The sequence below is a fragment of the Dryobates pubescens genome, chromosome 7 (genome assembly GCF_014839835.1).
Source record: "Dryobates pubescens isolate bDryPub1 chromosome 7, bDryPub1.pri, whole genome shotgun sequence".
Classification (NCBI taxonomy): domain Eukaryota; kingdom Metazoa; phylum Chordata; class Aves; order Piciformes; family Picidae; genus Dryobates; species Dryobates pubescens.
In genome coordinates, this window is record NC_071618.1 from 7,652,712 (window position 1) to 7,678,756 (window position 26,045).

At 37.6% G+C, this 26,045-nt stretch overlaps 1 protein-coding gene across 7 annotated transcripts in view; it reads right to left on the reverse strand.

Annotated features, from left to right (window-relative positions):
• Positions 1-26,045, reverse strand: part of ATP11A (ATPase phospholipid transporting 11A) — a 138,528-nt gene that overhangs the window by 56,091 nt on the left and 56,392 nt on the right. For all 7 annotated transcript variants that reach the window (XR_008462331.1, XR_008462330.1, XM_054162851.1 and 4 more), the window contains exons 2-5: positions 17,668-17,790; positions 6,613-6,702; positions 5,406-5,486; positions 708-815 (exon numbers count right to left, since the gene is read on the reverse strand). Coding sequence is in view for 5 of the 7 variants with exons in the window: in XM_054162851.1 (XP_054018826.1) it covers positions 708-815; positions 5,406-5,486; positions 6,613-6,702; positions 17,668-17,790 (402 nt within the window). In the remaining 2 variants the exon portion in view is untranslated. The remainder of the gene's footprint in view (positions 1-707; positions 816-5,405; positions 5,487-6,612; positions 6,703-17,667; positions 17,791-26,045) is intronic.

Sequence of the window (26,045 nt, forward strand, 5' to 3'; positions counted from 1 at the left end):
ATCTATCAACGTTTCATTATTATTCTCTTTAGAACTTGGCAAAGTTCATCTTCCTCCCTCACCTCAAAATAACCCCACAAAACCAAACTCAAAAAAAACCATAGAAATTAGTTTCTGGAAATAACCTTTTAAAAAACCCACAGAAGATATGTAGCAGCATTCAGAAAGCAAATGAAGAGGCTGTGATTTCATGGGTAGTAATGGAAATATTGTGAATGTGTTGTGCAGATGTGTATGTGTATGGATTGGTTGATGGGTTGGACGCGATGATCTTGAAGGTCTCTTCCAACCTGGTTTATTCTATGTATGTATTCTATGTATACATGTTGCACACATGGAATAAATCAATAGCATTGACTATCATAATCAGGCTTAAATAAGTCATTAATGTGCATAACCACAGAGGACTGAAAATGGAGAAAAGACAAAGCTCAATTCCAAGTGAAAAATTGGAAAACAAACAGGACAGTTACGATGAGTTAAAAGTAGAAATAAAGCAGCACACATCTAGCGTCTAAAATTTTTGAGAGTCATTTAATTACAAGTTAGTATATTGTACATCTAATCTCTGTTAAATATAACAAATGCTACATCACCACACTACATTTCTGTATAATTGTTTTTCAAGAAGTGTGAAATGAAGTCTAAAATTCCATTGATTTATGAAGTCCTAAAAAAATAAAATCCATTAAGTCATAGTTACTTACTCTTAATTTTCGGCTTTGCTTCCTAACCAGTTTACCATGTTGAATGAAATGAACAGGGCATTGGTTCATTGCATTGTCAGCTTTATGCCGAAGCCAATCTTCATAACCCTAGGAAACAGTGAAATGGCATGATGAAGTGATGCACATTTGGCTACAAAGACACAGAAAAAGGTCTGCTTTGCAATAGAAATTAAAATAAATTACCCTTGATGAAGGTAAGGGGGAAAAATATTCTCACTAGAACAAATGAAATTGTCATACACGCCAGTAATATGGACTTGCTGGACATATACAAAAGAGAGATTAATGTTACAATTAGTCAACAAAATTGTATATTTTGATGAAAACACTTTGATGGATAGGGATGTTTACAATATGCAGAACAACTTCTGGTATTTAAGTGACCATCTCTTGCTCATGCTCTGTTGCTCTTGAGTAAGTGCAAAGTACTTACAAAAGCAGTTGCTGAGAAGATGGAGATATAGAAAATGTATTCCAGAAGACTGGGACTCCATATTGAAAGATGATAAAGTGACAACCTGACTACAAGTGGTCATATTTCTTAATTACCATACAGTTGTATTATGTATGGGTTAAAAGGTTTGATACATATAGCCATGAAGAATTTTGTTTCTTTCAAGAGACCTTGCAGAGTAACCTATTTTGACTGTTCAATTATTCTATAAATTTGTTTTACACAAAGTAAAGTATGGGCAATCAGCAACTTTCATTCCAAAAGTCTTGCTGTGGGATGAAGATTGGGACTGACAATGACACCAATGGTTAAGAGATGGAAAAAAGCACTTGTGTTCCATAGCATTTTTCATCTAAGTCACTTGACAAAAAGTGCAGAACGCTGTAGCATCACTAACTTGGATAATCTAGGAATTCAGAGTCTTGGTATCTTTAGGGCAATATACTTTCAGGGACTGGAACAGCAACTTGAGCAGGTCCCAAAATCTATACCAGATGTGGGGAAAATGACTCAAAGAGACAGAATCTGCAGAACTAGGCAAAGCATTTAATAATCCAGGCTTTGGTACACCACTATTAAACCATAGTAAGATTCCAAAGTATAACGTTTGAGAGTGGAAGAGACACACCTTAAACATAAGCTATGGCATATATCACAACTTTTGTCCACCAGCAAGAGCTGAATTCTACTATACGATATACTCCATTGTGCATGTACATTAACATTATAAAGAAATAGAAATGCTGCTGTCCATAGTTTCTTTGAAAATTCACTAAAGAAAAGGCTGCATTTAGTGTAAAGGCTCTGAAAGTGATCAGATATCTATCTAAAAAATACCCTTTGTTATAGGTCTCACTGAGACGGGGTTAACTTCACAGCAGCCCACATACTGCTTGGCTTGGCTACCCTCTCAGGGTTTTGCCTGAACAGTGGTGGCCAGCATTAACAAAACAGAAAGCGCATGGGGCGGTGGGGGGAGGGGGTAAGAAAAAAAGAGAGAGAGACCTGTAGTCTGGTCACAGGTAAGAGGCTGAGAGAGCACACTTATGTGGGCAGCAGACCCAAAACGATCCAGGAGATACTCCATACAGTATGACAGTGCTCAGCAGAAAAGCTCAGTGCAAAGCAGGCAAAAGAGGGTTATTTGTGGTGATAGATCCTCCTCAGCAAGTGTTAATGTGAGCTCAGGCCCTGCTTTCCAGGAAATGGCTGGACATCTGCCTTTTGATGGGAAGTAGTAAATTAGTTTCTTCTTTTGCTTGGCTTGTTTGTTTAGCTGTTGCTTTATCTATCAAAGTGTCACTAATGTGACACATGAGTCTTTAAACCTTCCCTCTATTTTCTCCCCATCCTGCGAGAGGGGAGTGAGTGAGGTTGGGTAGGTGTTTGGCTGATAGTCAATCCACCACATCTTCACTTTCATCAATCACTCTTTTAATCATCATGGTCCATCATAGGTACATAAGAAATACAGACATTTTCCCAAGAAGTTTTGAGCTGAAGTAAGCACTCTGCCTTAGAAACTTTCTTGATGTTCAACTATCTCATGGAGAGTTCTGTTCCCACACCTCCCCCCCAAAGGACATGAGAGAGTGCTCTTACAACCATGAAAAGTGACCAGGAAAAGATGCTGAACATAAGTTTCTTGCACTGATTTTCCTTTCACATTCACAGCCCACTCACTAAAACAAAGGGAAGAAAAAGCTGGCATCTGGACATAGAGACAATTGAACCATGAAAGGGAACTCTGTGCTACTCAGTTCTACCCTGATAGCTGTCCTACAGGAGCAATTATCATTAAATTGCACTAGAGGCATAAAGTCAAACACAACTGAATCCTTGAAAAGACCATAATTTGTAACTATTTAAGAGCACAGATTTTTAAAACCTATTCTGTGACTCTGGTAAAATGGTACAGCAAATGCAGAATAGTGTTGTATGCACTAAATGCAAAGTATCACTTAATAAACTCACTTCCTAGTTCAAATTTAGTAATGTTTTTGATGAAGTAACGTTTCACTTGAAAGGTTTGTGCCAGATCAGGTATTTTCTGTCATCCTGCAGCTGGCCGGAAATTCACAAAGTCAACAAGTTCAGCTCTGGCTAAATCAACAGAAGAGCAATCACGAGCTTATTCCTAATCCAGATCAAATTTGTAGTATCAGATGCTATGATAACAAGCAAATCTGATCAAAATATCTTCACATGAACTAAAACATTCTATATTAATCTGTGATCCCACTAAATGTAGATGGAATCTTACTGAAATTAAGTGCTCGTGCTAGCTGAGCCACTTGCAGCATGAGGGAGGCAGGTAAAAAAATGCCTTAGTATTTTCCTAAATGTGCACAATTCCTTACTCATATTATGCCATTCTATTTCAAGAGAGCAACTTCTTGTAAAATCTTTTATACTCTATGATGAAACAAAACCTGATTTCTGAAATACTTCCATTTCACGGATTAATATCCACATTAAAAATGAGAAAGTACTACAGCTATCATTATGAACTGTGGATGATCATTGGAATGTACTGAAGACTTGAACTTTTAGAATCTGTTCATACTGTAAAGGCTAAGACAACCACAAGAGTAAGAGTGAAGTCTTCATAGTTCTTACTAAACAAATTTTCAGTCATAGTGGAAAAAACCCAAAACATACCAGAATGTAGACTGCCATTCAGAAACAGACAAAAGTCACAGTATCACAGTATAACTAAGGCTGGAAGAGCCCCCAAGGATCATCAAGTCCAACCTGTCTCCACAGACCTCACAACTAGACCATGGCACCAAGTGCCACGTCCAATCTCCCCTTGAACACCTCCAGGGACGGTGACTCCACCACCTCCCTGGGCAGCCCATTCCAATGACGAATGACTCGCTCAGTGAAGAACTTTCTCCTCACCTCGAGTCTAAACCTCCCCTGGCGCAGCTTGAGACTGTGTCCCCTTGTTCTGGTGCTGGTTGCCTGGGAGAAGAGACCAACCCCTTCCTGTCTACAACCACCTTTCAGGTAGTTGTAGAGGGCAATGAGGTCTCCCCTGAGCCTTCTCTTCTCCAGGCTAAACAATCCCAGCTCCCTCAGCCTCTCCTCATAGGGCTTGTGCTCAAGGCCTCTCCCCAGCCTTGTTGCCCTTCTCTGGACACGTTCAAGTGTCTCGATGTCCTTCCTAAACTGAGGGGCCCAGAACTGGACACAGTACTCAAGGTGTGGCCTAACCAATGCAGAGTACAGGGGCACAATGACCTCCCTGCTCCTGCTGGCCACACTATTCTTGATGCATGCCAGGATGCCATTGGCCTTCTTGGCCACCTGGGCACACTGCTGGCTCATGTTTAGGCGGGTGTCAATCAGCACCCCCAGGTCCCTCTCTGTTTGGCAGCTCTCCAGCCACTCTGACCCCAGCCTGTAGCTCTGCATGGGGTTGCCGTGGCCAAAGTGCAGCACCCGGCACTTGGACTTGTTAAATGCCATGCCATTAGACTCTGCCCATCTGTCCAGTCGGTCGAGGTCCCTCTGCAGAGCCTTTCCACCCTCTAACTGACCAGCATCTGTTCCTAACTTGGTGTCATCTGCAAACTTGCTGATGACTGACTCGAATCCCCTCATCCATATCATCAATGAAGATGTTAAAGAGGACAGGGCCCAGCACTGATCCCTGGGGGACGCCACTGGTGACTGGCCGCCAGCTGGATGTGGCACCATTCACCACCACTCTCTGGGCTTGGCCCTCCAGCCAGTTCCTAACCCAGCACAGAGTGTTGCGGTCCAAGCCACAAGCTGACAGCTTAGCCAGCAGTTTACGGTGGGGGACGGTGTCAAAGGCCTTGCTGGAGTCCAGGTAGACCACATCCACGGGCCTCCCCACATCCACCAGTTGGGTCACCTGATCATAGAAGGAAGTCAAAGCATGCTGAGCTAACACAAGAGTGTAAATAATTCCTTGCAACACAAGGCCATCAAAATTATAGGAATTTAGAAGCTTCCACTGAATTAGTGGGACATCATCATACAGCAACTCACTCTAACTACATGTGGCACTTTTAGGCTATGCCTTTAAAATTTAGCCACACTACCCACCACACTACAGAAGCAAAAATATACTGTCAAATCTCACTGTAATTACTCTTTATGTCTAGCACAAAAAAAGGCAGGGAAACTTGAAATGCAAAACAAATAATCGTATTTTCTCTAGTTGCACTTTTTGTCACTAAATTACTCACCTGTTTAATAGCTGTTACAGTGATGACAAATAAAAGTGGAAGTCCACTTGTAACTGGACTAGTTGGTGTATCAATAATTAACTGCAACAAAAAGAACAAGTGTTTTCTGATTATATTTTTGTGAGCCTAAGGAGTCAGTTTTTTCAAGCAAGATGTTTGAAGTAATCGTTTCACCAATATGTTACAAAAGACTACGGGATCTTAATTAAGCAACAATACTTTAATACAATTTTAAGGAAATATACCATGCCAGCAAAAATTGAAAGATAACTACATGCAGTAATACTATGATTAGATCACTTTAGATGTTAAGGTGCTAAAACCCAGTAAAAATATGAGATTGCAAGAGTTTAAGTACTGCAAAGCTTCAGCATTGCAGAAAAATTACTAAGCAGCGTTATAAATTAGCATGGCACTGGCTTAATGAATTGTACAACACAGCAGTTCTTATGCACCAAGAGAGTAAATCCTGAAATACTGAACTGTAGGTTCTGCAATTATACACAGATGTAGAAAATGCAGAGAGGGAGTTCAAACAAGAAGAAAATCTGAACTGTCCTGGAAATCAGCATAGCTTTTCTTTCTATGCAACCTAGTCAGCATAGTTATACAGCTTCTCACTTAATTTAGTAATATTTTTATTGTTTTACATATTTAAGTGACTTTGAAAATTTCATAAGAAAAGAAAAGACACCTAGGAAGCAGCAAACTTGTTATCACAAAACCAAGTATTTATGTACCACCATTATGTAAGCAGGTGTTTTATTTTGGTTTCTCTACAGGCTTTAACCAACAGGTGGAGTTGGAAAATCTCTGCCATTGCATCACTCTCCTATATAAATATAATATTTAGCAAACAAACAGAAGTTTATAATCAACATAATTTATAATAATGGCTTTACTAATCAGAATGCTTGTTGCAAAAAAACATTATACTAATCCTTTGCAATTTTATCAAGAGACATCTTGCCATCAAACCAGTCATAGAGTAAATTTCTCTTTAGCTTAGGTTCACATTTACAACTAGGAAATGAAGTAAAAAATCCCTTTTGTCACACCATCAATGCTAAAAAGCTGTCCAGGCTCAACCATTTACTTCTTCAGTCACCAAACCCAGTGCTTGCTTTTTTAAACCTTTTTTGAAACCTTTGGGGTTTGTTTTTCTTTTTGAAAAGTCTAGAAATTTATTGAAGCATGCACAGCTTACCTGAACAAGGAAAATTATGAGAAAATAGAAGTTAGCTATTCTTCTGAATTGTTCAAACAAGTTTTTTGGTACGAAGTTCCAAAATGTGTACTGGAAAAAAAAAGAAATGTGCAGAGTATGAATGTTTGTGAGAGAAATATTGTTTGCATTCCATGTTCTAAAGAATGAACATATTTGTGACTTACAATTCAAGATTAAACAACAAGCAGTAGTATTTTTGTTACTTTGTTTCATAATTTACTGCTATAGAATCTTAAATTGGCAATCGTGTATTCCTGGAATCATATTAATCTTCTGAACTGTAATAGTCTTGGTACTAGGGACTGAAATAAGTTTTTGACTAGCAATGTCTCAGAGACTCACTTACAGAACAGTTTATTTCAAGCCATTAATAGATTTTTTTAAAACATCCTAGTCACTTCAAAGAGAGCTTTGAATTAATTTCACTTTGTATGCATGACTTGAGGAGGTAGGTGGCACTTTGAGAGTTAACTGTGCAGTCACAGCAAGCAGACTAAATAAGAACTGTCAGTCCATCTTCTGTTCCTTTGCTCGGACACAAACCTACTTTTCAAACTATATCAGCACAAAACAGCATATTGAAGTACAAACAGAAAACATTAAAATTTGAAAGGAAAAAATGAATCTCATAAAAATGAGAGAAAAAGGATCTCGCATCATCCTGTCCTTCTCCCTGGCCTACAGCAGGTTTGACCATACTCTTTTAACACAGCTCACTCTGTAACGAAGAAGCACAAGGACTGCTTACCAAATCAGCTAAAAATGTCAGCTGAAGCTGTGTGAAAAGGTGTGAAAAAAAGACTTCAGAAAACATTGCATCATCTTATCTAAATTATCACTTGACACACAAAATGACAACACCAATGTAACTTCCATTTCAAAGGAGATGAGCTAGGAAGTTTCTCTTAATTTGCTCTGCTACAAATGCGCCTTGTCTCCTCCTGGCAGATTGCACTGGCAAATTATGCCATCAGCAGAAGGTCTTCTGAAGTTGGATCTGAAAGCAAAGAGAGCCAGAACTCTAGAAGGAAAATACCTCTATTACATTTGCAGATACAAGAACCATATACATTAAATCCTTACGTATTTTTTCACTTGTTACAGGTTAAAGCCTGTGTATGTGTAAGATTTTGGAACAAAATGTTCTATCATGCCAAAAATCAGTACCTACTCTAAATACGTCCTAAATAAACACTCATCCTGTTTAAGAACTATCTCAATATTAAATCACTTGTGAGCAAACGGGCAACAGCTGGAAAGTCAAGGGCTCTCATCCTGCAATGAGGATACTTTTCATCATAATGGAATGTTGCTTGCACTGCCCACTACTTAGCTACTTATCTTGGTATTTCAAAACAGAACCGGTTAGACTCGATTACTTTCCCTTGCACAACAGTCCAAATCATTCAAAGCTGCTGTTCTGCTATATAACAATACAGATTATACTGACAGTAATGAGAATAATTATCAGGGACATCATCTGTTTTCTAACCTCAGGCTTTAGTGAATCTCTGCCTGATAAAAAGGAAAAATAAATAGAAGTTTCAGTGAAACACTTTTGTAAACATTTTTGGCTGTTTTGACAGAAAAAAAGTGGGTTTTTTCCACATTAAAGGCTTTTTTGACTGTTACAGTGGATTTATACAAGCTCCTTGAATGACAATCCATCAATAAAATGCAATCTCTTCAACAGCAACTTCCCATTAAAATCTCCTAAAGGGATGGCTAAATGTATGGCAACAGCATACTGCTGTCAGATTAGATACTTAAAACACCTCATTGAGGATGTTGAGTAAAATAGTTCAAGCAATCTATTAAAAGGCTGAATGTTCATCTTTACCCTCATCACATTCTAATCCCAGTTCACTGTATGCAGTGGTCATTTCTGCAGTTCACCTTTGGTCAGCAACTCTCTTACCTGAACAAATGTAAATAACCTGGAAGCACACAATTATTTTTTTTTCTTTATGGTGTGAGAGGTGTTAACTTAAAATGGATGCTTTTTTAACACAGAGAATTCCTTAAGACTTTATTTTCAATCAGCCTGACAGACTTTTAGCACTTTATTACACTGGGTTACAGACATACAAAGTACATCTTTGGATATACATCAAAGGAAAAGTAATAATTTTTGAAGGAGTTAGGGAAGAAAGACAAGATTACTAAAACGTCTAGACAGACCTTCCCCAGCCATCAGTAGCTCAGAGCAGTATCTACAAATTGATGACTAATGTTTAACCAACATAATTACTCCCAGGAGAAATAATAGAGTGGCTGCCACTCAGAACAAGATTTATCTCATGACTGTATTTAAGGCAGTTTCTCTGCTCTACTTAAGCAGGAACAGAAAAAAAAATTTGAAGAAAAGATACTGCAAGTTAAGATACTGAATGCAAGAGATTTATCTGTGTCCAGAGAGAGTTAATGCCATCTCTTTTATCCAAACAATTTCTAGTCCTAGTCTTTGAAAACCCTGAAAAGCAGTTTGTGGGTATTTAACATTCATTTTTCACTATAACTCACTTGAAAACAAGGATATCCAATAGTTGCACAATTAAACCTTAAGTTGGGGAAAGCATAATGTATCTTTTCCAATCACTATAAAAGACTTGAAGACCAGAGCACCGACGCGCCTTTTGCGTACAGGATGTGTACTACGTCAGCCCATGTTTATTCTAGAGATGAATGCATAGTGTGAAGAGATGCATCTGAAGCACTGTGATGCAAAGGACTGTAAAATCAGCCTGACTCAATGCAAAAAAAGCATCCCTGAAGTAGATGTTCTTTCAATTTACAATATAATAGCACCTGCAGTGTTGGTGGGTTTCTGTAATCACATGCTTGGACTACTTATACACACCTCTGTGGTACTCCCGCCGGTGCCCCTGTTCCATCTCACCAGTTCTTGCATACTCTTTACTAATGCTGTGTTGCTTCCAGCTCCAACACTTGTTAGAGCCAATCTCATGAACCAAAAAAAATCCCAATACAAAACTAAGTGTTCTTAACAGTTTCATTTTTCTAAGCATTGCATTTTGACCTTTTCATTTGATACGTGCATGCCAAAATTTTGGCTCATGTTTCAAGCTTCTCTTTCTGTCCTAAAAGGCAGATAAAAATCTCCTCTTACTTAAGAAAATAAGTAATCACTTGACTTCAAAGCCTGAAAGTGTAAGAAAAAAAAGCACTTCACATTACACTACTGAATTATGTCAACATCTCAGTTTCTTACAGTAGTCACCATCTCTCTGCTCTCATTTCACTCCTTTTCCTCAACCTTTTCAGCTGTTTCTTGTAAATGCTCAAAACCATTCCAACAGAAATACCTACTACACTGCTAGCTGCAGTTTGTAGACATCTTGCTATGCTGATTCTCATCCCTTCTACAAAACAGAATCCTTTTTGAGGATAATAATATCCATTTTTTCCTTGAAGGACAGAAAATCTCTGATCAATTACCCAAAGATGATACAACGTTACCAGCTTAACAACTGAACTGTAGGCATATGCATGCATGTAACAGATATAATAAATCCTTATATATTATTGTGCTATTAAAGCAAGGTATTACAGATACTCCATGTATCTTCTCCTTCAACAAACTAGCTGAACAAGGTTCAATCAAAAGCTTAGCAATTTCTTTTAAATTAGCTCTACTTATAAAAGAGTTACTTTACTGAAACACAGCTTGTTGAATTCTAATAACTGCTGAGAAAACTACAGTAAAGCATGTGTAAAAAAAAAGGAACAATTACCTAAAATCCTAAGAACTGAGGTGAGTGTGTGGTTTGTCTATCTGGAGTAACTTGCTTATAAACACATAGGAAGCTTGTAGCAGAACTGGTCTGTGTTCTAGGATTTATTAAATCAGTTTCAAGTGTAACTTCTTCAATGGAAAACTTCAGACCTCTATGCTTATGTATGACTGGAATAGTAATATCCATGAAATTTTGACAAGAACTTTACAACATTTTGGACAGTTTGGATGGTATTTAGAAATAGAGAGTTAACTGTATATTAATGAAAGTACTAACATGCATGTCACCTGCATACCATTTACCACTCCAGTGAGGGAAGAGATTCATTTCTCCACACCACATGATATGGGATGGTTTACAACACGTAGATCATTAAGTTTTGTAGCATGTAAGGGCTTTTGCATGTGACTAAGCGCCAGCTGCACACTCAGAGAGTGCAAAAAAAGAAACTGATTTGGGGAAATCGGTTCAGATGATAAGTTTAAATGAACAAGCATGCATATTTTGTCATATAGTTCCCTAATAACAGTCCTTGGTAAAATAGAATTTCAACTGCAAATAAAGAACTTTATCTTTCATAGTTATTGTTCAGCAAATCCATCAGCTAACAGTGGCTATACCTCCAGGAACAACTCTGAAAAAGACATCCCCCAACATCTGGAAGATAATCAATCTAATTACAAATTAAAAAAAATAATTTAAAAAAATCAATCAACTTATAGCAAGGATGACTAAGTGAAGACAGAAGTCACAAAGAACATGAGGAAAACAGAAGAAAGAGTGTGAAAGGGTGTGAGTGAGCAACCTGTCCCCCCTGGTGTGGAGTTTGAACTAGCTTGCTTTTCTTCCTTTCTTTTGCTTCTCTCTCGCTGTATGCAGTCTCCATACTAACGTGACTTAAAAGCTGTTTGAGGCAGTACCAGCAGAAAACAGAAGATTTCTGTGAATCCTGGGCTGAGGCAGTGGAAGGGCAAATGGCTTCTTCCGGGAATGCAGGGGTCACTGCAGAGAGCTTTTGCCCTAGAAATCCCATCTCAGTCGGAATCATCAAGAGCTAGCAGCTCTTTGCTCTCTCTAGGCATTGGCAGACGTCCACAGAAGGAAACTATTATCATGCCTGGAAGGAGAATTGCATGCTCCTGAATTCCCATCCCATCACAGGTATTGCTGTCCCTTAGCTGGCACCAGACAGAGACTATCAAGCCCATTTATACTCCATCACTAACATCTCCTGCCCCCCCTTGGCATGGCTGAGCAAATTGACTAACACTTGCAGCATCAGATCTGACTTTCTGCTTCAGCCAGTGTGGATGTGAGTGAATTACCTGGGCACAAGCTGGAGCTCTGTGTTACAACTGCTTTTAGAGCAGGTTGCAAGTCCACACTATGAGGTACACACAGCTTCTCATGCATTAGTACCTGTCCCATAAACATTTGTGTCTACTCATTCTCACTGCCCCCATATGGCATGCGACACATACATATTTATCAGCTTCATAAACATGACCATGCCTGCCACTGCTGGGCTTTGGATGCTTGTTTGACTTTCAAATGCCATTGCTTGAGGCTATGTTTGAACTCCTCATCTCCAAACTGCTATGTCATGACCCGTGAGAGGATAGAGAAATCCTTCCAGTTATGAAGCATCACACTGGAGAGGAGTAGGACAACCTGCATCTCTTCTGGATTCCAAGTGGCTCATCTTGGTGAGGGCATTTTAATACTTCCTTAAGCTTCAGTATTAACATTTCTTCTAAATATGGCAACAAAATGAGAATCAGAGCCCACTCTGTGTTTTCATAATGCCACTAAGAGTGAGTGCTGCAGGGAAAAGATACAGCACAAAAGCACAAATTTCTGCTGGAAGAACAGAATGCTTCAACAACATCCATTGAAACATGTCAGACTTGCTTAACTTTTTTTAACTATTAGTCACTGTGACTGAGATGATTCACAATCAGATTAGCACTGCAGCTAGCTAGGGTTTCCCTTGCAATTTCCAGGGCTTCTCCACACGCAGCATTATCGTTTCAGGCTATTTTCATACAAACCAATGTTTGAATCAGCATTTGATGAGAAATCTCAAGGAAACACACAGACAACAGAACACAGTATTATTTATGGAAAAAACAAAACAACCCACAAAACTGGGAACAGTTCTGATCCATGAATATATTTGTATAGCATTTCAAACCAGGAGTCTGTAATGGCACCGTTTTCCCATCTAAGCTCACCTTACTGCTTCTTCATAGAAAGAACAGAAAATGCAGCTATAGTAGAAGTCGTATTGCAAATGAGTTTGAAATCTCTTTAGGGAACAAGTAACGGTTCCGCATTCACTGTAGATTCAATCTTGCATTTCACTTTGGAGTCATATCCCACTACTCTTCAGTATCATCTTCTGGGAGCTTAGGCATTACTGATTCCAGTTATGTTAGTGGCCCAGGCACAAATGGCTTTTTAGCTGTAAAAATTCTCTTTATGAATCTAAGTGAATGTTTGAAGCTAGACAGGATCATCAAGGCAAAATCGTATGTACTGATTACCCACAGAATGAAAAAACACTTTGCAAGTCTCTCTAACCTAGCTTTCTCTATGAGTGGTATACAAGGAAAACAATTGGTCCTCCTGCAGAATGATCCTGGGTTTTCTGACATTGACAGCTGTCTCTGTCACACTGATAAGTTTCTCATCTCTTGAGAGGTTATTGCTATCCTGGAATCTCTGAAATTTTTAGTTTTTCCCTGTGGTTCATTCTTTAGGGTCTGTCAAAAGCAGTAAGCAGCTATAATTAAACACACTTAGGCAAAACTTCATATTGTTGATTCAAAAAAGATTTTGTTTTCTATACAAATTTCCCCTTTGTTCAAGAGAAAAAACACGCATCCGATTAGTCTTCAGTTGACTGCTTCAGCTAGAACAGGAGATGTAAATCCCTGCTTTTCTGAAAATAAGTAAGACCCTTGAAGTATAGCAGTTCTGTAACAATATCATATCAACATCAGAAAATGTAATTTGAATATTAGAAATTATTTACAATGTATTAAAGAAATAAAATCATCATTATGCCATGTATAAACCCATTGTTTTATACATTCAATGCTTGGTGCATTTCTCCATCTTTAAAAACTCTGTATCTGGCTTTGGAAAAGTTAAAAATAGCTTCCACACCAGCAACTATTGAACAGACTAAGGTTATTCAGCCTGGAGAACCATGTGGAGGAAGACCACTAACAGAAACAAGAAGATAAACAGGGGGTAATAGCTGTTCTCAGCTTCAAGGACTTGGAACATGAACTGAAACTCGCAAGTAGAAGTTTCAAAATGACAATTGTTTCTTTTGGCAACTATTTCTACAGTTTAACTGTGCCTTAGATATACAGTCAGAAAATTTACATGGTCCCAGAAAGTATTCAAAAAATTCAAAGGTGAAATCCATGAGAGAATTATTGAATACAAAAATCATCACTTTCGACTCACAAACAGCCAAGACATAAACCAGCAAATACTAAGAAAGTATTTGGGGGAAGTATCAATCCATGCTTATTTCTTATTGCATTCTTCCCTAGGCATCTAGTGCTGCTGACAACATACTCTGCCAGATGAGCGTCTGGAAATTCTTAGCCAGTCAAGCACACCCACGTACTACTACACAAGCCCTATGGGGAGAGACTGAGGGAGCTGGGGTTGCTTAGCCTGGAGAAGAGGAGACTCAGGGGTGACCTTATTGCTCTCTACAACTACCTGAAGGGAGGTTGTAGACAGGCGAATGTTGGTCTCTTCTCCCAGGCAGCCAGTACCAGAACAAGAGGACACAGTCTCAGGCTGCACCAGGGGAGGTTTAGGTTGGATGGTAGGAAGAAGTTCTATACAGAGAGAGTGATTGCCCATTGGAATGGGCTGCCTGGGGAGGTGGTGGAGTCGCCATCATTGGAGGTGTTCAGGAGGAGACTTGATGGGGTGCTTGGTGCCATGGGTTAGTTGTTTAGGTGGGTTGGGTTGGTTGATGGGTTGGATGCGATGATATTGAAGGTCTCTTCCAACCTGGTTTATTCTATGTATTCTACCATGCAGATAAGAATACTCTGTTTAGCATACTGGTTAGGATACTCCCAGCATAAAAAGCTTGGATCTTAGGGAAGTTTCATATTAGTAAGTTATTTTGTAATTTAGCCTTAGAAGCAAAGAAATAAAAACCCAACACAAACAAAACCAAGCAAAAAACCCCACAAAACCCAACACAATAACATCACAACTGAAAGCTTTTGTTACCCTGTTTCAGAAGAAGGGGAAAAAGTTCTTTCCCACCATGTTCTGAAAGTGCTACTGCTGCATGGCTTAACTCACTTTCCTTTCAGCATTGTAATTCTACTGATCAGAAAATGATTTCAAAATGTGAACAATTTTTAAAGGAAAAAAAGGCAGCAAATTCCCTGCCAATTCAATTACTACTTCTTTGAAACATCATAATTTTCCACTAGCTGATATTTGCCATGCTGCAACACTGTCATGATAAATTCAATCAAGGGTACACAATAGCTAACACCCTAAGCAGCTGAAGTAGCTAAAAGTAAGGTCAACAACAAGCATCTACCTTACAAAGGTCACTACCTCCAGAACATAAGCAAACTGCATGACCAATCCAAACAACATAAATTTTTGCCTTTTATTATTTCAACACAGCCTTTTGGTAATGCATTGTTAAAAATCATTATTGAATTAACACATCAAATCCAAGAAGCATTTTTGTCTGGCCAAGGTCTGTCTAGATATTTTTCATGACCAGGAACATGTCATTAGGCAGACAGAGCATTGAGCACATTTCACAGTGACACTACAATATACAAGAAATATCCCTCTGTACCAGAATGAAATTATCATCTTGCCAACACCATGGAATCTTTGGTGATGCACAGTAAAGTTTACCTTCAGAAGCAAATAACAAGAACATGAGATTTTCCTTGTTATTTCAAGCTGCTGTATTTTTTCAGCTTGAAATTTATGAGAGGATATTCGTTAGTACTGCAACACACAGGTATAGTCTAATTCATGAGGTTTCCTCATGATTTTAAACTACCTTTTCTAGAAGTTCAGTTCATTTTAATTTGGTAAAATGTGCTTGCAAGTTCAGAGTCCCTCATCCTTGAAGAGCAATCATATACTTTCTTACATAAGCATTAAAGACCTATAAAATCACAGCTGAAACTTACTGTCAGTTTTACTGATGAAACACAAGGTTAAATATCCTTCATGGCTGAGGTAACATTATACAGTGTGCTTGGACACATGTTATTTTTATTTTACTCTAAGAACTATGGATTTCCCATCTTAATTTGGTACACCATTTTTCAGGAAGCTTAGGTCTGTATTTCCTAAGATGTGCAAGGTGGCCCTTCCAAAGCATTCATAAGGGAGCTAGTGACAAGGACAGAGTGAAAGGTTACTGGCTAGCTAGTTTATAGAACCAGAATAAATGCAAGTCAAGTCATGATGGTGCTTTACCTGGGCTGGAGCATGTGAATAATAGTTTACTTAAAAGTGACAGTACTGCTAAGAAAGCATAGAAAGATCTCATAAAGACAGCTGTCATTAATGCTGAACTCACAGCAGTCTAAGGAACTGTTCAATATTATAAAGCCTTTATGTGAGCTCTATTCCCTCCTGAAACATCTCCACTGTATTTACTTTCACAAAGACAACTTAAGATGATGACTTATTAAAAGTGTGAAAAGTTTAATCAATAAACAGAAAACATGAGAAACACTGTGGATATAAAAAAAACTTCATTTATGTAAAAATACCTACAGACAGATACAGCTCACAACTAGAGTTTAACATTTAAAACATTTAACTGAACATACTTTATATCCAAATGAAAACAAAGAAGTCTCTTTCAACTAGTTGAAAACATATCTATATACAAATTGCTAGCAGGTATCCTCAGCTCAATCCAGGTTTAAGCTACACTTTAAAAATCTTACTCTGAGAAGCACAACAACTTGAAACTTCCACTAAGTTCCCCATCACAAAACAGATGTCAAGTATTTTGCAGAGATGAGTGGTATGTTTTTTACTTCAAAAAGCATCAGCAGTAACTCCAATGGTTTTATTTACATTTTCCCCAGATGAGACGTACAAGATGAAAAACTAAACATAATTGTCACAGAAGTGTGAAAAAAAAATATCTTTCCATAAATTACTCTTCAATAATCCAGAAGGGAATACAAATTAATGTGTGGGGCATAGGATTTCTCACTGGTCTGATTCTATTCCATCTGGTTTACTTAGTACATTACCTTTTGAACATTCTATCTACATAAAGATGCCTAGATGCTATACTGTTTATTATACTGTCTTTGAACGAAGTATAGAAAGAAAGCAGCAAAAACAGCAGTGAAGGAAGGTAGTAAAGTACAAAATTTCACATAAGAAGTGAGACAGTTTGAGAGAAGTGTGGGGTTTAGTGCAGCCTTGCCATTATATCAAATGGATGGCAAGTGTTCAGATCCATGATGGTAAGCACTCAGTTCCTCAAGCTGACAATGATACTGAAGTAATTAATTCACAAGTGGTTGAAAGTGTGGCATGTGAAGACGGAAACCTAAGTATATTAAAACCTTTCAGTTCTTGGGCTGTTACCCATACAATAAGCTGCGAATATTCAGTTTTCCGTGCCATTCAGTACAGACCTTTAGCTAAAAGCAGGCCAGGTGGGAAGTACCAACAACCCAACTGTCCGCAGATGACGGTTACAGGAAGGGGGAACTGGAAAGTTTCTGAAGGGCACAAATGTATCACAATATTAAGAGTTTAAGAATTATTTTCATTTGTCCATATAAGGTTTTGAAGGGAATGGCACTATTATTGTGGAGACCGGATTCAACTGTTGATTGCTTACATTGCTCATATTATTTCTAATATTTGAGGTACTGCCTTAGACTAAAAGGGACACGGTCTTTCCTTGGGAACATTTTCTTTACTCCAGGATTAACCCAAATGAAAATTGCTTTCTCACTCCTTTATGGAAAAGCACAGTGTCATTCTATATACTAGGATAAATGTTGAAGAAGTCATTCTATTCCTGTTCATGTAAAAGGTAATTTCAAAATTAGTTTCTGTGGAAGAAACTTGCAATACCTTCATTTTCCCTTTGCCAGTCATGGTAAAGGAGAAATACGTAAGAAATACAGTTAGAATATCTTGGGAGGAAAAAGATGAATACACGTAGAATAATTAAAGCTGACTGATGGTAATGAATGAAAGAAAATGCTGCTACCTTTGATGAGACTATTCGGTTATCTGGAAATCTCTGTGGAATGTATGCTTCGGTGCCTGGAGGTGGTTCACGATGCCCAACATAAATAGTCCGACTGTCCACCCAATTCTCTTCTCCAGCACACTATGGAGGAAAAAAGCAATCATGTCTCAGTTCACTCGGTATTACTGCACTAAGATAAATCACACACTGAATTAACTAATAATGCATCTGATCATGAACACGTACTTAGACATGGGTTGGTGACCCTCACTTTTCCACATAATCTCAAGACCACAAAAACATATAAATCTAAGTCAATAGTCAAAACTCTGCCCTACCTTAAGGCAATAAAAGAGAACCCATGAAAATTACTATTCTGACTTCTTAGTTTTATAACGAGGGGGGGAAAATTACTTAAGAGTCTCTCTGTCAAATTTGATATTTAGTGTTTACATGGTTACTATTCATTTTATCACTGACAAAAATCACTGGTAGTTGAATGACAAGTATACCTCATTTTTAACACTAGCCATCCAATACTTGGTATTTGTAGCAAAGTAAAACTCTCTATTCTCAACAATTTCCCCAACCATGAATGAATTTAGGGATTCCTAGACTGTCAGGAAAGGACCTCATCTTATCAATTCATATCCCTTGCTCTTTAATAAAAGCTGTGTCTAGGGGAAAACAAACCAAAACAACAAGAAGAAAAAAAACCACCCCACACACAACATTTAGAGCTTGTCCAAAATCAGAAGTTCTATACTTCAAAAAGTGCATATCATTGGATACAGGTATCTACATAAAACCAATTTATTTATTTGATTTTCTTTTTGAAGTATGTCTTTTGTTAAGGACTTTGATTACAAAGTGCTCATCCCTGAGTTGATAGTTTCATTAATTCTCATCTACCACATGAAAAAAGAGAAAAAAAAAATCAACTACAGAATAAATTGCTAATACTTTGACCTACAGAGAGAAGCTCTGGCAGCAACTCTTTCAAAACCATTAGGTCAAGTTTGGAGTAATAGCAAAATATATAATAAATTTCAGCTGAACAACTCTGGTTTATGCAGCAATGATACATTTACACATACATTCATTGTGCATATTAGAAGAAAGCTCCTTTTCTGCACCTTCTGCATCTATTTAGTACATTAAATACATCCCAAAAGCACGATGCTTGGTTGTCTGAATCTAATAGTTTACTGTCAGACTGCTTTTTAGCAAACTAACATCAGGCAAGTATCAGGAACAGTTTAATAGTTTACCCAGACAAAGCATCATTCCCCAAAGCAGCTGGATGTAGTCATGCAGTTATGCACAACAGAAGGAATTTTAATCCCATAGACACGTTATCTTCCTTTTCTAGGCCAGTGTTGCTGTCAATTGTTCTGGGCCCATTTACTTTACTAGTACAGAAATGGCTCATGTGTCCAAAATAAAATTTATTTCTCAAACTTAAATACTCACCTTAACATCTCCCTCAGTGGTTCATTAGCATTATTTTACTACCTCACAGCACACATACAATGAACAAGCTTTCAACAGAAATTATTGAAGTCTATAAAATCTTGCAATAATCTGAAAATTTGGAACACTTAAGCTTATAAAATAATTATCTGTGATGAATGTAACTTCATTGGGAGTGGGAGGGAACATCAAAAATACAGATAGAAAACCTAATTAACTCAGACTATTAAGCACAGAACAGATGAGCAACCATGTAGTAAAACATAACATTAAAGAAGAGGCTTAAAGAAAAGCAATTTTGGCTGTCCCAGATCTAAATCACTACTAATTGCAGCACAGTATAGAAAAATGAAGGCATTATGTTTAGAAGGTAATGAAGGCCAAAATAACCAAAACTACATATAAAATCAAATGTAAACACAATTATTTTTACCTTAGCCATTTTTAAATTGTATTCAGTATTCAATAATTTGAAAGAATCACTTAATTATAAGAAATTTGTCTTCATATAAGGAAATAAAAGTGCCAATTGTTCATAAGAGACACCAGTGGCCTAGAAACATTGTATGTTAAACTTCGTAACTATCCTTGACTCAGTCTTAGTGCACGTATAACATTTCTCACATATCAGATCTTCCAGCCAGACAACCACATATCACTTACTGGACTTGCCAAAAGTGAAAACAAACCAAGCCAAACCAAACCAACAACACACACACAGAGAAATGACTCACACACAACACCACACAAACAAACCAAAACCAACCACCACCAGACACAAAAACAACCCAACACAAACCACTAAGCTGTCATTCAGTTCATTTCTAAAAACCAGGCCGAATTCTTCCAGGAAACTGAAATACTTTAAAAAGAGGGTAAAGCAGTGAAAATGTTTCCATATTCCTTATACCTTCCTTCCATGCCAAGACCAAAATGTGGTATTCTTATCATTTTATTGGAACACAATATATTTTACCTTGTCAAGTGTATCTGAATATAAATATGTGATTTTTTTGACATTTGTGCCAAGTAACACTTCTTGAAACACAAGACGGTGAGATACTCCTGAACTGTAGAATAAACACCTGAACCCTTGAACATCAAGAACTCCCTCTGCTTCTCCTTCCCTCTACACAGGCCCAGCCTGTAAAGTCTCATTTTTTGTGCCAATTGAAGACTCTTGATCAGGATATTATAACAGTTCAAAAGAACATTAAAAATAAAAATAAATCCAAAATTGTAGTATAAACTAATGCTTATCATAGCTCAGTTAAAACAGTCCTCTGAAATTACCTATCAAGCTAGGAAGTACAAACAACAGCTCTAAACAGAATTCTCCTGTATTTCTGTCAGTCCTAAAACGTCTGATGGCCCTGGAGTATTGTGCTAACACTAAGTAAGCCAACTTAATGTCACAACCTGACATTTGTGTCTCTAAAGAAAGGTTGTACAAAGTTTACTTTAAGCAGGGACATAGAAATCAAGAAAAACTCTATTAGCTTAACTGGATCTGGCTTTTACATGAATTGATAAATTCAATACAATGGTACAAAAGCACTTCTAATTTAACTACCTGCTAGCATAAAATTATTTTTTTCAGTGAGGTAAAACTGCAATACAAAAAGTAACACATATTTTATGCAGTACAACCACAGGGAAACTCCCTTGCATGAAAAACAGAAAATAGATGCTTTTAGGAAAGCAGAGGCTAAAGTCAGGGCACATGCCACTTGAAGAAATCAAAACACACCAATTGAATGCCTTGCAAGGCTCACCTGCAAAGTCAAACATATTCATTCAATAGTTCCTTTCATGTTCAGGTACTGCACATGAGAGATCATTTGCAAAATGACACCAGGGTAACTGAAGACACCTGATGCTGCTGCCAGAATAATTACCTATATTCACTTTTTTCATTATTAATACTTTATTACCTAAGCACATTAAGGATATGGCCAAGAATCCATAAATAAAACTTAGCATTATTTGTTTTTATTAATAGTATAAATCTCCATGTACTGAGACCTAGTTTCATTAGCACATAAATGAAGAAACATTACTTCACTTTTACTCTTTAAAGCAGGGTGATCAATATGGAAAGCAAAGATGAACAAAAGACTAAGTTATTTTTATGTAACATTAAGCAGAGCAAGTTAGCATGATTATACCTTAGTGCATGTATGAGCTCAAATAATCATGCAGATTATTTTTCTGATATATCAAAAGCAAACAAAGTAGCTTGAGAGTCACCTTCATACTACTCTGCTAATATATTATCTGAAAAAACAAAGAGGTCAGTATTCAACCGGTGACAGCAAAAGGATGGCAGGAACAGTCTAGTGGTAACTCTTGGAAAAGTAACTGACCTCAAGAGATTCTAAGTAAAGAGATTTATGATTTGGAAATCAGTGGAAACACTGTATGACATTTCCTAATTCTCCCCTTAAACTAGTAATCTGGGCATAATTAATAACAACCATCTTTGGTTCAAAATTATATTCTCTCTTCAAATAATGTAGACTAGAATAGAATAGAATAAACCAGGTTGGAAGAGACCTTCAAGATCATCATGTCCCACCTATCATCCAACACCACCTAATCAACTAAACCATGGAACCAAGCATCCTGTCAAGCCTCGCCCTGAACACCCCCAGCGACGGCGACCCCACCACCTCCTCAGGCAGCCCATTCCAGTGGGCAATCACTCTCTCTGTGTAAAACTTCCTCCTAACCTCCAGCCTAAACCTCCCCTGATGCAGCCTGAGACTGTGTCCTCTTGTTCTGGTACTGGTTGCCTGGGAGAAGAGACCAACCTCTGCCTCACTACAACCTCCCTTCAGGTAGTTGTAGAGAGCAATAAGGTCGCCCCTGAGTCTCCTCCTCTCCAGGCTAAGCAACCCCAGATCCCTCAGTCTCTCCCCATAGGGCTTATGCTCCAAGCCCCTCACCAACCTTGTTGCCCTTTTCTGGACACGCACCAGCAAGTCAACATCCTTCCTAAACTGAGGGGCCCAGAACTGGACACAAACACTACTAAAATAATATGTATTAAATACATCTGAAAACTCAACCAAAATCAGCCATGGCCAGGTTGTAAGTGTACTTTGCTGAAAAAAATTCTTCCCTACTTTTTGAAAGCCTAGTGCTTTCTCAAAAAGTCATAAGTGTACTGTACACACTAACCACAGATCTGACAGCCTTGCTTTCCCAGGTTATAACTCACATTCTTTCAGGCAAATACTTGACGCTCCTAGAGGCAGGCTTTGGCAACAGCCTTGTGTTTCAATTGACCACTATTCTTTGATCTCAATAATGCAATTGTTGAAATTGCTTTTTGACAATTAACCACTATTAAAATTTCACACTGAATACACAGCTGCTCAATCACTTTAGAATTTTATGAGAACAGATAATGAACAGATCACGCAAATCTGCATAAAGAACTAATGGTGCCCAATGTGAAAAAACTTTCACATATAGAATATTCTGCTCATATCCAATTAAACACCTTACAACAGCTCTACACTAAAAAATGCCAGTTTCTAATTCTTCATTCAATGGAGAATACACTTCTGTATCTCATCTCAGAAACCTGTGATTCACTAAAGTGAAGAAAACAAAAATAGGACTTAAAACATTTTCTTTCCAATTCCTTAAGCAAAGTGTCATCATTATTTACCAAACCACAAGAGAATATAAACTCATCTTTGTCTTCATTTGTCAAATGTACCGGGTACCTGTTCTCCTATTCTTGAGCCAGCACCATTCTGCAAGTAATTGTGCAGCCACCTCCCTATGCAAACAATGGCGCAGTGTGCAAATCTTTACCTAACCTCTCCAAATTCAATCCAATGTCCTTTTAAAGGTAGATCTGACCATAACATGCAGAATCCTTTGAAAAAAAAAAAGTTTTAAATTATAAATTCCCCATCACATTTTCTGAAAAAAGGCTACTTCCATATTAGGTGCTACAAAGTAAATTATTTCATGCATCTATAAACCACATGAACAGATGCCATTAAGTCACTAATTTAATGGAATAGCAAATGCAGCACTTCAGAGGCAACTGCAAGAAAACACCAGAACTCTCTCCCAGTAACTCCTACAACTAATTAACACATTTCCTATGAGAGATGTCACTGTCATGGGATCTCTTGCTACAGAGTATTTACTACTGCCTTTCTTCTTAGCAAACACACACACACAAAAATAGCACTTATTTATAAACTCAAGTAAGAGAAGCAATTAGAAGCAAAATACTGTGGCTTGAAGCTGGAAAGCAGAAATGGAGAAACACAGCAATGATATCAAAGTGCTGCAGTCCACACCAGTCAGAACAAATGTTCTGACACAATGTGAATTCTGGTTTCTGTAAAATATCTAACATTTCTACATGCATACTTAATAGAAATCTATGTCAGCCCCATTTCATGTCTCATTGAGCAATGTAATTAGAATAAAAGTTTTCTGAATCTATCCCAGTACAGTTTCATTCCAACCATGTCACAGTTTGCATGGAACATTCTAATACAGCACTCTGTAGACAGTCCAATTTTTCTTCCTGATTTCCAGCTTAGAGCATCACCTTTAATTGAATTCCACATACTCTGTACTCGAGTAAATCACTCAACTTCATTGACAACAAGGTCAGTGATTTGTTTTCCTCCTGGCAGAGTTACATAATTTTTTGTTTCAAATACATAGAAATATAACCCAAGTTATTCAAACAAGATCAAAATCTTCCATAAATGGTCAATTTAAACTCAAAATAGTGTTAAAATACTGGTCCATTTGGTACAGCTATTTGTGATGTCCGGGCTTCCTCTTAAAGAAAAGGAATCATAACTTCCCTTTTTAAGGGAAGTTAAAAAGGTTTTAAAGTTAAAAAAAAAGTTTTTTAAAGTTTTTTAAAGTTTTATCTATATCTTTTAAGAGGTATAGATAAAAAAAAAAAATCTATTCTTTTCACACATGCTATCTTCAGTCAATTTCACAGAATCACTGGAATCACAGACAAACATCTGTCAAATATATGAATTAGTGTACAGATAGAAAAATGCTTCAGCTTGCTTTCTTTTCCTTCCTTCCACCATACAAGTTCTGACAATTTTGCTCCTTGGTGCCAGTGGGACAAAGAGACAATGTGCCTCTCTTTTGGTCTCCCCAGCCCCAGTGAAGAATTGCTACCTGGAAATCCTTTCAGGAGGGTCTCATTTACAATTAGAAAGGCAAATAAGAAACAAACCATTCTGCAAACAGAAGTGATAAAAGAAGCTGGAAGGAAAGTATCACAATAAGACACATTATATTTAACAGCCTTAGCCTTAATTATAAATTAAGTTTATATCTAAGAAGCTCCAGACCAACAGCTGGAATTAAGGTTTGTGCAGAAAATTTACAGCTTCCTTAAGTGCTAACAAAAGATACAAAACAGAAGAGAAATTTTACTTCTTGCAAGGCAACTAAACACTAAGATTCGCATGCAGTGCCAGTCAAACTCTGAAGTCTCTAGCAAGGATACTTTTCAGGAGATAATTTTCAAGAGAGCTGTACATATACTTCAGGTTTCAGGAGTCGTTTACACTCTAAATTTGCCAGGAAATAATTCTGTTTGCAGTAATTCACCAACATTCTAAAGAGATTAAAAACTTTCAGGTCAGATTCTTTTTTTTTTTTTTTAATATTATTTTTACAAATTCTAAAGAAATAGGAGGATGGAGAAAGGCAAGCAGCAGATTGTTTTCCATTCATTCAAAAATAAGTAATAAACCCACAGATACACCATACTAACTGTTTTTGGTTGGGGCGGGGGGGAGCATAGTTTTGGTTTGGGGGTTTTGTTTGTTTTTTGTTGTTTTGTTTTGAACGAATATACTAAGCTATTAAGAAAAATGAAAACAAAACCACCTGCTGTCATGCACTGGCCAGACTGACAAGAGCAGATGCAACTAAAAGTCACTTTTAAGTGCTGTTCTTGGAGAAGCTTCAGGTTGTTTCAAAGGGGACATACTTTTAAACCATACTTTGAATTCAGAGTAGTAAATTACCATCAACCTTCACACAATCAGAACTGGCCAGAGTGACAACACACTTGCAAACAATGAACTCAACATTAATTTTATTTCCCTATTTTCAATTCACTCTCATAAGTGTTGCATTTCTTCAAGCAAACACTAAACAACACTCATTTTGTACTATACCTACCCTACCTGCAACAGTGCCATTTTGACAAACTCTCAGGCCCAAATGCTATGACTATGCCTGAAGGAAGGGGAAGTGTTCTATTTCTGGCCTGGATTCCAGAACAAAGATAATCAAGACATAGGTTTCCATATGCTTGTTTGCACTTAATACAAGGGCTCTCAAAACATCTCATCTATGGGTTAACTAGTTTCTGAACTGTTCAGGTGAGTTACCTATTGCACTCTGCAGCCTACTGATCCACAGCTGTGCAGGAGGCCGCTCTGTACTTTCACTAGAGACAACATCTTCCTTCTCCCTTAGCTGCTGTCATCACATTACATGTTCAAACATAAGTTTATTGCAAGTGAACTGCCTTGACAGCCCCTTCTTGTTGGAGTTCAAAAAGATTTTCATTCCTAAGTACATACAGAACTGGTGAAACTATGATCCTGGCAGAAAGATGGGGCTACCTTGTCATCACATTTTAATGAGTCTAACAATCTGTAGAATCTTGTAGGCTACCCCTTAAGTGGCTGAGAACATCCAAATATGGATGGAAGAGTTCCTGTAACAATAAAATAACATAAAGACTAAAGCTTTAGCTTTCCAGTTTATGTCTGTAGTTATGCTTGAGGTCAGGCTACCACCTTACCAGAAACAAATACCCTAATTAAAATGAGAGAGAAAAATATCATATCCCCTCCATTGTAACTTTCAAATTAGATACCTCACTTTCTTTT